A 17,375-nucleotide genomic window follows, 5' to 3' on the forward strand; every position below is an offset into this window, starting at 1 on the left:
GGGATTTTCCAGGCAAGAATACTGAAGTGGATTGCCATTGCCTTCTCCGGGGGATCTTCCTGACCCGGGGATTGAACCTGCATCTCCTGCATTGGCAGGCGTGTTCTTTACTACCGTGCCACTAGGAAGCCCATACATACTGATATACAAGGATGAATTTCAGATGATATTCTTTTTTGAAAGTTTCTTTCCCTTAACAAAAAATGATTATTTAAAAATTTTTTTATTTTGTTCTTCTTCCAAAGTAAAGTGTTTAAGGTTGAAATCTTATTCCTAGACTAGAATGCAGTACTACAATGAGCCATTAAATCATTAACCAACATGATAGACATTGAAATAGTATCAAAGCTCATATTTATTTTTGAATATGCAGTGTTTCTTTGCTGAGGTATTGCATTTTGGAAATAATGACCACATATTTATAGGATAGCAATGATAAAAATGTGCGTCTTCTGTTCCATAAACCTGTTGATACTTATTTTTAATTTGATAAAACCGATCGATGACATGACAGACCGAGACAGCGTATTAAAAAGCAGAGACATTACTTTGCTGACAAAGGTCCATCTGGTAAAAGCTGTGGTTTTTCCCGTAGTCATGTGCAGATGTGACAGTCGGTCCATAAAGAAGGCTGAGCCCTGGACTGCAGGGAGATCAGACCAGTCAGTCATAAAGGAGATCAGCCCTGAATATTTATTGAAGGGACTGTTGCTGAAGCTGTGACTCCAATACTTTGGCCATCTGATGCAAAGAGCCAGCTCATTGGAAAAGACCCTGGTGCTGGGAAAGATTGAAGGCAAAGGAGATGGGAGCAGCAGAGGATGAGATAGATAGCATCACCAACTCAATGGACATCAGTTTGAGCAAACTCTGGGAGATAGTGGAGGGAAGAGGAACCTGGCATGCCATCCATAGTCCATAGGGTTGCAAAGAGTCAGACACAACTTAGCAACTGAGCAGCAACAACAAATAGGTGACATATCTTCTAACTCCATCTATGATTGCCTATCAAAATAGGCTGAAGACAGTATACATATTTTGCTGGATATAGACATTGCAAGAGTAATTAATCATTATTTTTCAGGCCAGTTTTCTGTATTGTTAATCATTGATATTCAATATATGTGAATTATAGGCCTGCTTTTTTTGGTCTCTCCGTTCATAACAGGATTCATGGTAGCTAAAAGGCAAGATGGGTTGAACTTGAAGCCTTGAGTATTTATGCTGCTGCCTTTTTATGCTTGTAACATAGAATTCCTTGAGGTTGGGTTCACGTGGGTAGCTTTTCACGGACGTTACTTTGCAGCATCAGCAGCAGGTGATTTTATGGGTTAGTGGCACCAGGACAGTGGTGTCCTGCCTCTGTGGGAAAAAATTGTATGAACAAATTTGTATGATTTTCGGTGAGAGATCAGTGATGGGAAAACTGATGATGATTACTTTGGTCCTTCAGAGTGGAACATCTGCCTGTTTGAAAAGTCAAATGCCATGTGGTTGGGTTGACATAGAATGGCCTGTTGTTGGTATATAATATTTATATAAAGCTTACTGTGATTTTAAAATGAGAATTTTAAAAGCTAGTAATTTAGTGTACAAGTGAATATAAATGCTAACTTATGATTCTCTCTCTTTATTTAACCATGAAAGTTCTTACATGAGCTCTGAGATGCCATTCCAAATCGCTTTTACACCCCTTGATTGAAACTGTCTAGTTAATCATATTTTCTAGCAAATAAAACATTACTAACTTCTAATAACTACTGTATGTATTTGTAAATTAAAAATGCCATCAAGCTAATTTCTCAAATTTGCCTATTTATGATGAATCTTTGCAGTGGTAACAATTACAGTTTGAGAAAAATGAACAATTAGCATGAATTGTTTTATAAGAGATCTCATTCATAACGAGTATACTGCAAAATATTTGTTTATGTCATAGCAGTCATTTTTTGTATTTTTATTTTTGAAGGACTTAAAGCCCAGTAATATAGTAGTAAAATCAGACTGCACTTTGAAGATTCTTGACTTTGGACTGGCCAGGACTGCAGGAACTAGTTTTATGATGACACCTTACGTAGTGACTCGCTACTACAGAGCACCTGAGGTCATCCTAGGCATGGGCTACAAAGAAAACGGTCAGCAAACACTCTTTACTTGAAATTCTGTTCAGATTTATTTGCTTTTGTTTATCAGATTTCTTATGTAAATACTTAAATTGAAATGCATAAAGAAAATTATCGCTGTTTGAGATGTTTATCAAGACTTTGGAAGTAACTACAAATTTTGTCATAAAAGTTTGGAAAAACTTGGGGCCCCTGTTTATTTAAATACAAATACATAATCATCAGTACAACCATCGAATAAAGAATTTGTTACCATGGCCCCCGTAACAGAATACGTGTATAGAATACATACCATTTTCTTGCCTGTAACGTGAAAATGAGCATTCTGACATGGGCGCAAGGAAGTGTATAGTGGACCCACATCTTTAGGGGTGATCTTAATTTGCATTAATGGTATTTGCACACATTTCCTGTCCCATGACATTAAAGTTAATAGCAGTAGCACCTAGTGCAGACTTTAAGAGCTACAGTAAGGCTGTTCTGCAAAGCTGATGGATAATTAATTGAAGGTGACCTTTCAGAGGAAATGGTGTTTCATCAAAGCCCTTGTGTCCAACCTTAAAGAAATGGCATTATTATGTGCGAATATAGCCAGTTACATAAATTAACACTAGAATTAGGTTGAAGAAAATGATCAGGCATGTAGTTCATGAATTTTAAAAAAATGTTATTCATACACATATTTCTACCTAAGAAAGTTTGCTGAATCTCAGTCATTTGGAAGATGAATAAGTCTACACATGATTTTATTGACTTTAACTTTTAAAATGTGATAATTGAAAATACTTTATAAAGTAGGACATAGACATTTTTTCTAGCAAAAGACTCTGAAACAGCAGTTTACTCTGAATCAGGAAACTGTATCAAATCAGTTTTGAGGATTCTTTTTTTCTAAAAAAGATAAACTTTGAAGTGAGGATTTTAGCTTAATATTCTTATCTGAGCTAGTTAAAAACACTTTAAACATTTATTATCAGTATTATTCTTTTGTTCTTAAATAAACATGCTGTTCTCTTGTCTTACTCTTGACCTAAAATTGTCTTACACCCTGTAAAATCCAGTGAGTTAGATTTAGTATTAGACTCTCTCTTTTTTTTTTTTTGGAGAATTGCTATTTCAAGTGACAACATGATCATCGTCTTTGTATTTGCTGTAAAACCATTGACTGTCATGAATAATGTGCGGTGTGTCACTTCATCTTGGCATTGTGATCTTAGGCGCTCCCTAGTAGAAATCAGCACATGACAGAAAAACTGTCATGTAAAGAGTTGACATACTTTACTTTCTTAGATAAGAATTATATAGATTCACTTTATTGCGTTCTTTCTTTTGTCTCCAGGAAACTGAGTCAAATATAATGCTTAATATTGATAACTACATTAGCCAGCAAGGTCAAATATAAGAACTTCCACCTTTTAGTGGCACCTCTCACCCATCCTACACCTGTTTTTAACAACTTTGTTTATATATATGTCTTTTATTGCAAGCTACCCTCAAAGCTTTTTGGAAAGTGAGATAACGGGGTATATTTAAACTGCCAAATAGACTAAGCAGTTAGACCTGTAAAGCTCTTTTTATGTTTGAATCAGGCTTGTCATATTCTGAGGAAAGCCTTCATTAGCCCAGACAATGCTTGCAATAGCCTCTCATGCTTGTAGCTTTTGAAATGTTTTAAAATATGTTTTTCTCAAGATTATGTACATAAATTGTGTCCTAGATATTTAACTAAAGCTTGGTATTCTCTATAAAATCCACAAGGAAAAACTGTTGTAATAGATTTTTGCCAGAAATGAAAACCCTGGAAAAAAATTTTCTCTGAACTGATAGGTGAATATTAACTTTCCCTCTAAAATTTTATCCTTGGAAGTTGAATTATGCCATAGATAAAAAAGATTTGTATGTATTCTAATGTGAAATTTTAGAGAAACTTTAGTTCCACAGGATTTCCAAAATTTATTCCTAAATATAGCTCCTAAAATTCTGTAATGAACTAATAGTCTCCTTATGAGTGTATTAGAAAGTACAGATTTTAAGTTCCCAAGTCATCCTGCATGGTTAAAGGTACATCTCTAACATCTATTCCTGCTCTTTTATTCTTTTGCTATTAAAAGATTTGAAGTCTTCAGACTTCAAAAACAAATGCATATTACTAAAACTTTCCCTTCAAATTGCTTATTCTTCCCCTTCTGGTATTAAACTGTAAGCACCTTCTCTTTTTATCTGCTTTCAAACCCAAAGATATAAAGTGTCAGGGTATGTGGTTAGTTTTAATGAAATAGGTGGAGATCCTCAAATTGCTTATTTCTGTGTCCGGCGCATTCTTTTCAACATTAGTTGGAACTCTCATTTAAAATTAACAAGCGTCACAGGATTTCCCTTGTGGTCCAGTGGTTAAGACTCGTACTTCTACCACAGGGGATGCAGGTTCAATCCCTGCTCATCCCGTGTGGCCAAAATAAAAAATAAAGTCGGCAAGGGTCAGTAAGTCTAGTAGGAGACTCTGTAGATAATAAATTTGCGGGAGCTTTCATGCTGTGTTCAGCCGAAACCAGCTTCTTACACCAAAAGTGGTTTAGTTCTACAGGCTTAAAACACTTTAGGTGGAAAACATGAAATATACTTTCTTGGCTGTGTTTTCTTGACTGTTTGTTCATTCTCTATGTACTTGTTCCCTTTGGGGTAGTAGAGTAAATGCAACATGGTGTTGCCAAGAAAACAAATGATTTTCTATTCAGAGTAAACATAGCCCTTCTCAAAACAAATTTATGAACTCCAGCTTGAAAGTTTCTGAAGACCTTTAGGTTAACTTTTTAACTGTAATTATTCATAGAAACATTATTTCTGTTCAATGTTTTAATACGCTAGACTGTTTCTGCTCATGCTTTTTTCTGTTATTTTACTTAAAGAGAGAGTATAATGCACAGTTGACCCTCCAAATAGTATCAAGATTTTATTTTTTAAATTTTGGTACCTCCTGTACATTTTCAGCCTTATTTATAAATTTGTGTTGGTTCCTTTTCATATTTTATAAGTAAATTTTCAGGGGCAAACTATAGGTTTTACAGTCATGTGATTTCTGTGCATAGCTCTCCCTTTAAATTAGATATGTAGCTAAAAGGCTACACTTCACATTTGCTTTTGTGAATCAAAGCCTTTTGAAAAATATTTTATGTTTTAAATTATTCCATTAGCTAAAATTAAAGTCACTTTTTTCTTTCTGTGATGTTTTGCAATTTTATATAATGCAGTCATATTATGCTTCTTTGATTTTAACGACCTTTTGCTTTGCTTTTCCTTCTTTTGTGCTGCAAACATATAGTGGATTTATGGTCTGTGGGGTGCATTATGGGAGAAATGGTTTGCCACAAAATCCTCTTTCCAGGAAGGGACTGTATCCTTGTGCTGCTGCAGCAGTTTGATTAGTTAGGTGATGAACTCCCTTATGTTCTCTAATGAAGATGAATATAGTGTACATTCATACACGTGGGGTTTTTTAAACAGACGTAAAGTTTGTGGCTGTTATAGTTCAAAAATTTCGGTAATATTTGTAGGCTGCATTTGGCAGTAGGACATACAGTCTCTGCTGGTAGTCAGAGCACATTCACTGTCACCCATTTTTATTTTATACTGCTTTCTTTAATTTTGAAGTATACATGGTGTGCGTGATTTTTTTTAATGTTTATATATTTTTTTTATTTTAACCAAAATCTTTATGTTAATGTCATTGCATTTTGTTTTCAGTTGACATTTGGTCAGTTGGGTGCATCATGGGAGAAATGATCAAAGGTGGTGTTTTGTTCCCAGGTACAGATCGTATCCTTATCTTTGGCCTAAAGTGTAGTTTCTAAAGGTCAAAATGTATGACAGCACTTCAGCTTGATCAGGTATAATGTATTTTGTCTCTCCCTAATAAAGTACTGTTAAATTACTCTTTCAAAATACCACCTGCTATTTGACATAGACTTTCCTTTCCCTCATTGGTTGTCTCATTTGTTAATTCTGAAAACTACTCAAGTTAATTATCCACAATTACTTGTTGGCTTTGAGTTGACTTATTTAACCTAAATCAAAAATCATGGCTTGCATTAAATTTTTCTAATAATTATACACTTGAGTAAGTCTAGAAGTACTTAGGACATACTATGGATTTTGAAATTGTCGTTTCTGGTCATCCTTTTGTTTTGCGCCCCCCCCCCCCACCTTCTTTTTTGTTAATGTTCTGTGTGTTCTGTGTCTTTCCGTTGTTGTCTCGTTTCTCAACATAACATACTGATCTTTCCATCTGAGAGTTTCAGCAGTAATAGTTGAATATGGTGATGAGTAGGTTGGGTTCACGATTTTTGTTCATCTGACTACTTCTGGTATTTATAGTAGCAGTGGTCTTTTAGGTGTTTCTCAGTGAGTGACACTTAGTTTGAAGAAGACGAACGGGAGAAACCGTATTCACTGGGTTACAGTAAGAAAGTTTTAGGTCTTAATCCACGGGGAGCACTTGAAGTATAAAGACTAAAGACTAGAAGGAAAGAAACCAGGGAATTCTAGCCTTATTCCTTAACCAAAATAGTGAGTCATTTTCTCAGATTTCAGAGCTTTAAACTTAATTTTAGTTAACATAAGCTAAACAAATGGCAAAAAGAAATGCCGTCATTTTTATTGCTACTGGTTATTTTCTGTTAGTTTAGAAAACTTGGAAAAGCAGGACAGATAATAAATATTTCTTATCTTCTCAAAAATGCAGTCACATTTTCTGATAAGCTAGAAGAAAAGGCAAATTCTATGTTCAAAATTGTGTCATTTATATTTAGAGTCTGTATGGGTAGTAATTACCATTTTTCTTTGAGCCACTCATTATTTGTATTTGGAATTTGTGAGTTTAAGCTTCCATTTTTATGATAAAATCAGTATTAGTAGACACACACACACACATAATAAATAAGGTTAACAAAAGCTTGTTATTGATTCTTTTTGTCCACCTACAGTCATTGCCTTTTGCAAGGTGGCTATAAGATTTATAACTGCCACATTCTTTCTTAGAATTTTAAATTGCTATTTTCATGTTATTTTAATATGGATATGACTGATATGTTGAACATGAGATGCACAGTATTTTTCTTAGCTACTTGATACTAGATATTGATCAGTGGAATAAAGTTATTGAACAGCTTGGAACACCATGTCCTGAATTCATGAAGAAACTACAACCAACAGTAAGGACTTATGTTGAAAACAGACCTAAATATGCCGGATATAGCTTTGAGAAACTCTTCCCTGATGTGCTTTTCCCAGCTGACTCGGAACACAACAAACTTAAAGGTACTTTTTAAAATATTACCTTTAATTCCATTGTGGGCAGGTGGCTGTTTGTGGAGGAGGTTTTTATGGAGGTGTATTTATATTGTTATGGGACGTAACTCAGCATTATTTCTGAGTAATGGAACACTGTGAGGTTTTAGTTACTTTTAGTTATATTTTTAATCATATGTATGATCTAATTTTATAGTAAATCTATTCTTTTTAAAGCATTTTTTAGTAAATGATAATTTCAGGTTTCTGAAATTGATTGATAATTTTAAAACCTTATGAGATACGTGTACATAAACATCTCATTACTTTTGCAGCCAGTCAGGCAAGGGATTTGTTATCCAGAATGCTGGTAATCGACGCATCTAAAAGGATTTCTGTAGACGAAGCTCTCCAGCACCCGTATATCAATGTCTGGTATGACCCTTCTGAAGCAGAAGCTGTAAGTTCTTTTCTGAATGTTTGAAGAATATATTGTACTCTTAGAGTTGAAGTTAGGTTTGGAGTATATTTTTTTAATTTTAAATAAAAATATAAATAAATGATGATGGTGCTTTCTGTTTTTGCATTAAAAATTCCTTTAGAGAATGAACATATCCAAGTACCTCCTACACAAAATAAACTTCCCTCCCATTGTTTCTTGCCTTTTTGCCTTACTACCTTGTAAGTTGAGCTCTTTGAGAAAACATCTTAACTTTGTTGTAAACAAATTACTGTGCCCAAAGCATAGCACAATTCTGTGATGTAAATAAAATATACTAGCTGCAAAAACAAGAAAAAAAAGACTGTTAAGCATCTTTTTTCCTGTCATGGAGTCTTCCCAAATTAGTCTGTCTACACAAAATCAGCATTGATCATTGATCAGTCTTGGTATAATGGTGTGTTTTTCCAAGGCTTCTGCATGATTAATATTTCAAGTAATTATAAGGAATTTATATACTTTGAATAAACTGACTCAATTTTTGTTACCTTGTTTTTCAGCCACCACCAAAGATACCTGACAAGCAGTTAGATGAAAGGGAACACACAATAGAAGAGTGGAAAGGTAACATTCACCAGATTCCTTAAGATGGAGCTGAGAGCGCTCTGGCTTTCTATGCTGTTTATTCATCATTTTAGGGAGATGAAAGATATTTTCTGTTATTCATAGCTGATATTTGATAATATGATTTAAAATATTTTGCAGAAGTAGAAACTAAACCTCCTTCCTTCACTAACTTAATGCCTTATGTTCCCCACCCCAGACAGAAGCACATTTGTACTTTCAGGAACTTTAATATTCTTTCATACTCTGCGAATACACAAACCTGTGTGTGTGCTGTCTCCCCCTTCTCCTCTCCCACCCTGTTTTAATCACACACAGCTGTATGCGGCTCACAATTGCTTGTTGACACTATCGTATATTTTAGAGATTATTCCCTCTTGCTCCATATACCCGGCTCCGCTGCTTTGATAGCTGGGTAGTGATCTGCTGTGCGGCTGTGTCACAGGGTCGCTCTGACAGCCATTTGAAGAGCTTAAGCTGGGTCTAGCCTGTTGTTATTGCAGTCAGCTCTGTAGTATTGTGCACATCTGAGAATATGCCTGTGAGAAAGATCTTAAAAGGAGATTTGCTGGGCCAAAGGATATTTTCAGCTGTTTCTAATTACTCTCTGAAGAAATTATAGCAGTTTACACTCACATCAGCATTGTATAGGAATATCTAACAGAGTAGTTTGTTTTTTTTTTTTTTACTTTGGTTGAATATTAATAATGCATTGAAAGTCTTGGAAATGTTAAAGTATTTCTTTCTTTAAAAGATTCCCTGGGACATTTGAGCCAAGTTACCTTTAGATCTCATTTGCTTCTGTTTATATTGTTGTCATGTAATATTTTGACCAATTTTGTATCTGCATGACTTTGGAGAAGTCACTTAAAATCAGGTGGACAGAAGATATGTTATTAAGAGCTAAGAACCTAAATACTTGGAAGGCAAAAGGGACTGGGGAGGTATAAACCAAAGCAGGTAGTCCATTTACAGGTTTATTGGGAAGAATTAAGTTGATTCTTTCTTCGGAATAATCAGAAATTAGTTTTCCCTCAGTTGACTTGGGAGACATATAGTATTAATAAGGTTCTGTAGAGCCCACCAAGACGACAGAATGAGGTGGAACCTAGTACATCTGACGGTGTAACATGTCATATACAAGAGTATAGAAACTGTGGATCAGAATAGGTGTTAAAATGTCTAACCTGATACTTTATATATCATTACATTTACAGTAAACATATATGATATTTTGTGGAATTTTAATAGGCCCCCAGTTGTAAAACACACTATTATATACCACTAAGAAACAGAAACACAATGCCAGCTGTATTGCACCATTAAACTAACTGAAAAAAGTACGTCTAAAAATCAGTGAAACATAGTATTTTCATTTGTATATTTCTAGGATTTTTGATTACTTTAAACATACTTATTTTTGTTCTGTATCTTTTTCTCCTACCCAAATGCAGTTTAATAGCTACCTACAAACTCCCTTTTTAGCATCATAACAGAAAAAATTCAGTGCCAAAGCCATTAACTACAGATTAATTTGTCTAGTTAGTATCCCTGGTTAGTTTGGTTCTTCTGCCTTCAGTTCAGTTCAGTCGCTCAGTCGTGTCCGACTCTTTGCGACCCCGTGAATCGCAGAACGCCAGGCCTCCCTGTCCATCACCAACTCCTGGAGTTTATTCAAACTCATGTCCATCGAGTCAGTAATGCCATCCAGCCATCTCATCCTCTGTCGTCCCCTTCTCCTTTTGCCCCCAATCCCTCCCAGCATCAGCGTCTTTTCCAATGAGTCAACTCTTTGCATGAGGTGGCCAAAGTATTGGAGTTTCAGCTTCAGCATCATTGCTTCCACTGAACACCCAGGACTGATCTCCTTTAGGATGGACTGGTTGGATCTCCTTACAGTCCAAGGGACTCTCAAGAGTCTTCAACACCACAGTTCAAAAGCATCAATTCTTTGGCGCTCAGCTTTCTTCACAGTCCAACTCTCACATCCATACATGACCACTGGAAAAACCATAGCCTTAACTAGATGGACCTTTGTTGGCAAAGTGCTATCTAGGTTGCTTTTTACAAAGAGATATTGTTTTATCTCTCTCTCTCTTTAATCCTCCTATCTGGAATGCTTATCATTCCTTTTTGTTTCTTAAAGACATCTCCCGTTCTTGCCTCTATCAAAAGACTTCCTATTTCTCTTCTTCCTAGCTCAAGTAGGTTACCATCACAAGCAGACTTCGGTGTCTCCAGCTCTTGTTCATCCCAACATATCCACTTATTTTACCTTATTATCAACGTGAATATTGCCATACCCTGTGATCAGAAATCATTTATCAAATGTTTAATGAATTACAGACTCCTTGAAATTATGTGCAGCGTTTTTTGTGTATACATTTTTCTCAGAAGAGCATTCATTGCTTTTATGCAGTCCTCAAAGAACTTTATGACCTGAGAAGAATAATGGCAATGTTAGCATACTCCAGAAAGGTCTTAAGTTGACAGGCAGACTCGGTTGGAGTGGCCCTGCCAGTCGTATACCCACCATCCAGAAGCCTAGCTAAGGAACGAGATGCTCGTGAAGAAATCTGTATAGTAATAATAGGCCATGCTTCAACTCAGAAGATGTTGAAGGATAGCTACCTGATTCTTTTCCTTTAATAAAGATGTATTTGTATTCTTTTCTGATTAAAGAAGGTTCCATATACTCTTGCATTTATATCTTTTAACAGGTATCTGGGTAAGTACCTACAGTGTACCATGCTGTATGCCAGGCTCTATGCTCTATTGGGAAATAGAAGTTAGTAAGACAAATTTGATTCAAGCCCTCATTGAGAGAATTAAATGAGTATTTGTAGTATAGAATGATATAGTATAAAGTCCTGGTGGAGTATAGAAGATGAAACTTCTAACCTCAGATCTATCTTAATCTAACTTTTGGAATATTACAACAGAGATTTTTTTTCTTTCAATATAATTCATGGTTGAGGATTGATAAATTGTTATTAACACCTTTGAACCTTTAGTTGACACTTTTCAACCTTCTGCCATTGCAAGGACACCATTCGAAGTATTTAATGTGTGTGAATATTTTTTACTTAACATATACATATCTTTGGAGATTGTCTCTCAGACTTTGAAAAGTTTTGATTTACCTCTTTTTCAGAATTGATATACAAAGAAGTTATGGACTTGGAGGAGAGAACCAAGAATGGAGTTATACGGGGGCAGCCCTCTCCTTTAGGTTGGTTACAATATAAGCTCAGTTATGATTGCAGTTTACTTCTGGTGTCGTAATCTTCAGTGGCCTGAAACTTTCTGTTCTTTCTGTATTTACTACCATTCGTATCCAGGTTTAGTAAATATAAGGAGTACAGTTTCTGTGGTTAAATTTGAAAGCACTGGCACACCGTTCTATCAGTACATTGTACTAATATATCAGTAACTGACTTCATAAAATGCGCATCTTTTTCTGTGATACTGACATCCCATTGAAGAACTGAAATTTAAAACCTTTTTTATTGTTGGCATTGTTGTGTTAAAACTGCTGTCAGAAGGTATTCTATCTCTTAAGAATGTTAGCTTTGTATGAGTTAAACATTCTCTTTTATCATAAGCTCATGTTAACTTTGAGTGCTTGTAAAGCATGAAGACTTGAAGGGAAGAGTCAGATGACAGCATATACGTAGTAAGCACATACCACAGGGTAGACACAGGTGGGTTCTGTACTGCATTTCATTCAGCCCTGGAAAACCCCAAGGAAGGGATTTGTATGCACATTTTACAGATGAGGAACCAGTTTAGAAAAGTTAAATGATATAAGACTACAAATCTTTTGTGTAGAAAAGTGAATACTTGAAGCCATGTTTATCAGTAACTTCAAGAAGGCATGGTTTTTCCAGCATCCAATTTGGTCTCTGGCTGGCAGCAGAGACTTCTGGCTACAAAGATTAGGGAGAGATTAAATTTGAGCTGAGTCTTGAAGAATACTGTTTGAACTGATAGGTCTTGAATTAGAGTAAAACTGTGTCATTTTAATCATCCTTCTAAAACTCATATACAATAATTCTAAGAAAAAAAATGGGATATCATATCTAGCATCTTGTTTATGAAGTAATATTTATAACTGCAGTTTCAGGTGCCCAGTTTTTTATACTGTAAACATATATTTAAATAATTTTTGTAGCTTTCTATGACATTTTTGCTTATATTTTAATTCTTTGTTTTTTAAATCCTTGATCAGAAATGCAGTCTTCCAAATTATAATATAGATTCTCTTGAAAATATAAATTGGTTTCAACAGCTTATACCTACAATTAGTTGTAACGAAGGGTCTATTATAAATGCTTTAATAACTGAGTTTTTTTGGTGGCTTCCCTGGTGGCTCAGATGGTAAAGCGTCTGCCTGCAATGCGGGAGACCCGGGTTCAATCCCTGGGTTGGGAAGATCCCCTGGAGAAGGAAATGGCAACCCACTCCAGTACTCTTGCCTGGAAAATTCCACGGACTGAGGAGCCTAGTAGGCTACAGTCCATGGAGTCTCAAAGAGTCGGACACGATTGAGTGACTTCACATAATAACTGAGTTAATTAATTGGCTTTGTAATTGATATGCAGTAGTCATGTAAGTGAATTGTTCATAATGGAGGCTCAAATTGAATTTGAAAAATCCGTTATTTAGGAGACTTTTATACTTTAGCATAATATCCTAGTCAGTGGCACATCATGTCAAATGTTTGAGTAAACTTAATCATCTCATGAAAGATACAGCAGTTGTATTTGTTCTTAATTTATAAGTGAAAAATTTTAATCCTAGACAACCTTTAATTTTAGTGACAAAGTAAGTCAGTGAAAGGACAGGACTAGAAGTTTCTAGACATTTTCTGGATTCTCAGTTACAGCTTGCAAAGAAGAGTGTTAGTAAATTAATGCTGTAAAAATATTCAGTTCTTGATTATATGCAAAAACAGAAGAAACAATATTTAATTACTCAAAATATCAGGAATTCATAATACCATTTTGTCTTGATTTTAAAAAGTAAATATATAATTTAGCCCCCTGGATTTCCTCTTGTCTTTATTTTGGTTTATGTAATATTAAAATGAGTTTGCATGCCTTTGAGTATGTAGAGAGTAACGGAGAGGGAAATGATAGATACCTGAAATAAAAGATATCAGATCCAGAAATTAAAGACTTTCAGATCCAGATAAATTAAAGATTTTTCCATATTGTTGCCATTCAGAGACTTTACTGAGAATTTACTATATTGCTTGAAAGGTCAGAGTAAACAAGTTTTTTTTCCTTAGGTATTTGATTTTCAGATTAAAAAGTTAGCTAATTTATGATGCATTCAAATTTTAATTTTTATTAAATTAAGAAATTTGGATAAAATAAAATTTGGATTAAAAATAGAGGCATGAGAAAGTATATGTGATAAAACACTCTTATGATTTGAATGTTTCAGTACAGGTCTTTGAAGCCATCGGTGGGATTGTATGCTGTAGTCAGAAAAGGTGCATCCTGTAGTGCTGTACGAACTGAACTTTTTTTTTTCTGAAGTGATTTTAATCTGTAGATGACAGACTCTAAATGATACTCAGAATTGAACTTCTAAGAGTTTAGTGTCATCATTGCACTGTGACTGGGTGCTTAGAAGGTTCTTGGGTCTAGAATTCTAGGTTATCACACCCCTCCTTCTCCTCTCTCCTGTCAGCCCTGAGGCATCCCGCGCACCTCCTTTGCCAGTGCACCTCCCATCCCCTGCTCCGTCCCTTGAGGTTTCATTCTTCTCTGTCTCCCAGTCCCTGCCAGCGCCCTAAAGATTTGCCTATTCCAAGTCCCCTAGTTAATTCATTGTTGGACTTGAAGACAAGCTCTCAGAGGCCCGTTCATATTTAAATGTTTTATTTCTTGTCATTGGACAGAAAGGAGGGATAATTTCAAACACTGAGGTACTGGGTTCTGGAGCAGTGGTTTTCAACTCGCTAAGTTTTAACATCATTGGGTCCCTGAAACTCAACCCTAAAAATTTTTATTACTCAGTTTGAAAACTGTTGCTTTTTATTCCATAAATCTGTTCTTAAGAACTTCTGTATAACATGCATTATTTAATATACTCAAATTTGGAATGATTCTTATTCAGTGATTCTTATTTAGTAGTTCAAAAGCTGTTATCTGTTGAATGAGTCATATTCCCCGCCCCATAATGTCGTTTCTTCTTCCTGACCCAGTTGCACTGTGAGAATTTTTCTGTAGGTTAAGTATTCCTGTTACTTTTTAAAATCTAGGAAATGCTTGTTTGGCTATACTTTTGGTAAAGGAAAAGAGTCTCCCCTACGTTTATCTCTTTATTAAGCCCATATGTACATTTATCAAGTACTTATTAGAACTGAAATAACAAGACCCGAGTTTACCCATCTAGAGCACTTGTGTGGCTCTGGCAAGTCATGTAACCAAATGGGGCAGTTGGACCAAGGATCCTTTGAATTAAAATGATTTTAATCTTTGTCCTGGCTTTTGCTTTAAAACAGGATATATCAGAAGGATGGTTTGTACTTTACAGTGAGAAGATGTCATGAAGCATTTTTTATTAGGGCAGTAGTTTTATTTTAAAAAATTTATTTTATTGAAGTATAATTGGTTTACAATGCTGTGTTTCTGGAGTACAGGGAAGTGCTTCAGTTATCCATATACACAGTAGCACAGTAGTACAGATTTGCTTTTGCTCATCTCACACTCCCAGTCCAGCCACCCTCACCCCTCCTGTTAGGCCAGCCACCAGCCTGTTCTCTATGTGTCTTTTTCTGTTTCATAGATAAATTCATTTGTCGTATTTTAGAGTCCACATGTAAGTGATATCATATGGTAGTTGTTTTTCTGACTTAGAATGATAATTTCTAGGCCATCCATATTGCTGCAGATAACTTTATTTTGTTATTTTTTATGGCTGAGTAGTATTCCAAGGTGTGTGTGTGTGTGTGTGTGTGTGTGTGTGCACCACATCTTCTTTATCCATTGACCTGTTATACTGTACATACAGGCTGCTTCTGTGTCTTGGCTGTTGTGAATAGTGCTGCAGTGAGTGCTGGTGTGCGTGTATCTTTTCAGATTATAGTCTTGTCTGGAGATATGCCTAGGAGTGGGGTTGATGGATCATATGGCAGTTTTCTTTTTAGGTTTTTGAAGAAACTCAAAACTTTGCATGCAAAGATGGGCACAATAAAGGACAGAAATGGTATGGACCTAACAGAAGCAGAAGATATTAAGTAGAGGTGGCAAGAATACACAGAAGAACTGCACAAAAAAGATCTTCATGACCCAGATAATCACGATGGTGTGATCACTCACCTAGAGCCAGACATCCTGGAATGTGAAGTCAAGTGGGCCCTAGGAAGCATCACTACGAACAAAGCTAGTGGAGGTGATGGAATTCCAGTTGAGCTATTTCAAATCCTGTAAGATGATGCTGTGAAAGTGCTGCACTCAATTTGCCAGCAAATTTGGAAAAGTTATCAGTAGCCACAGGACTGGAAAAGGTCAGTTTTCATTCCAATTCCAAAGAAAGGCAATGCCAAAGAATGCTCCACCTACCACACAATTGCACTCATCTCACACGCTAGCAAAGTAATGCTCAAAATTCTCCAAGCCAGACTTCCACAGTATGTGAACCATTGGATTTTAAAAAGGCAGAGGAACCAGATATCAAATGGCCAATATCCGTTGGATCATTGAAAAAGCAAGAGAGTTCCGGAAAAACATCTACTTCTGCTTTATTGACTATCCCAAAGCATTTGACTGTGTGGACCACAGCAAACTGGGAATTCTGAAAGAGATGGGAATACCAGACCACCTGACCTGCCTCCTGAGAAATCTGTATACAGGTCAAGAAACAACAGTTAGAACTGGACGTGGAACAGCAGACTTGTTGCAAATAGGAAAAGGAGTACGTCAAGGCTGTGTATTGTCACCCTGCTTATTTAACTTATATGCAGAGTACATTACATCATGAGAAATGCTGGGCTGGATGAAGCAAAGCTGGAATCAAGATTGCTGGGAGAAATATCAATAATCTCAGATATGCAGATGACACCACCCTTAAGCAGAAAGTGAAGAAGAACTCAAGAGCCCCTTGATGAAAGTGAAAGAGGAGAATGAAAAAGTGGCTTAAAACTCAACATTCAGAAAACGAAGATCATGGCATCTGGTCCCATCACTTCATGACGAATAGATGGGGAAACAATGACGGACTTTTTTTCCTGGGCTCCAAAATCACCGCACATGGTAACTGCAGCCATGAAATTAAAAGACGCTGACTCCTTGGAAGGAAAGTTATGGCCAACCTAGACAGCTAATTAAAAAGCAGGGACATTACTTTGCCAACAAAGGTCCGTCTAGTCAAAGCTATGGTTTTTCCAGTAGTCATGTATGGATGTGAGAGTTGAATTATAAAGAAAGCTGAGTAGTGAAGAATTGATGCTTTTGAACTGTGGTGTTGGAGAAGACTCTTGAGATTCCCATGGACTGCAAGGAGCTCCAACCAGTTCATCTGAAAGGAAATCAGTCCTGAATATTCACTGGAAGAACTGATGCTGAAGCTGAAACTCCCAATACTTTGGCCACCTCATGTGAAGAACTGACTCATTGGAAAAGACCCTGATGCTGGGAAAGATTGAAGGTGGGAGGAGAAGGGGATGACAGAGGATGAGATGGTTGGATGGCATCACCAACTCAATGGACATGAGTTTGAGTAAACTCCGGGAGTTGGTGATGGACAGGGAAGCCTGGCATGCTGCAGTCCATGGGGTCACAAAGAGTCTGACAGGACTGAGCAACTGAACTGAACTGAGTGGCAGTTCTCTTTTTGATTTTTGAGGAACCTTCCTACTCTTTTCCATAGTCACTGCACTAGTTTACATTTAT

The 17,375-nt window shown here is 36.2% G+C and overlaps 1 protein-coding gene across 2 annotated transcripts in view; it reads left to right on the forward strand.

The window, feature by feature from the left end:
• The window catches only part of MAPK8 (mitogen-activated protein kinase 8), a 37,725-nt gene that overhangs the window by 15,393 nt on the left and 4,957 nt on the right, over positions 1-17,375 (forward strand). The window contains exons 6-11 of one of the 2 annotated variants that reach the window (XM_010854409.1): positions 1,970-2,135; positions 5,443-5,514; positions 7,254-7,436; positions 7,742-7,866; positions 8,406-8,469; positions 11,624-11,701. In XM_010854409.1, the coding sequence (XP_010852711.1) occupies positions 1,970-2,135; positions 5,443-5,514; positions 7,254-7,436; positions 7,742-7,866; positions 8,406-8,469; positions 11,624-11,701 (688 nt within the window). Of the gene's footprint in view, positions 1-1,969; positions 2,136-5,442; positions 5,515-5,864; positions 5,937-7,253; positions 7,437-7,741; positions 7,867-8,405; positions 8,470-11,623; positions 11,702-17,375 lie in introns of both variants that reach the window. The other variant, XM_010854408.1, reaches the window with a different exon arrangement.

Source organism: Bison bison, unplaced genomic scaffold, assembly GCF_000754665.1.
Source record: "Bison bison bison isolate TAMUID 2011002044 unplaced genomic scaffold, Bison_UMD1.0 scf7180017864341, whole genome shotgun sequence".
Classification (NCBI taxonomy): Eukaryota; Metazoa; Chordata; class Mammalia; order Artiodactyla; family Bovidae; genus Bison; species Bison bison.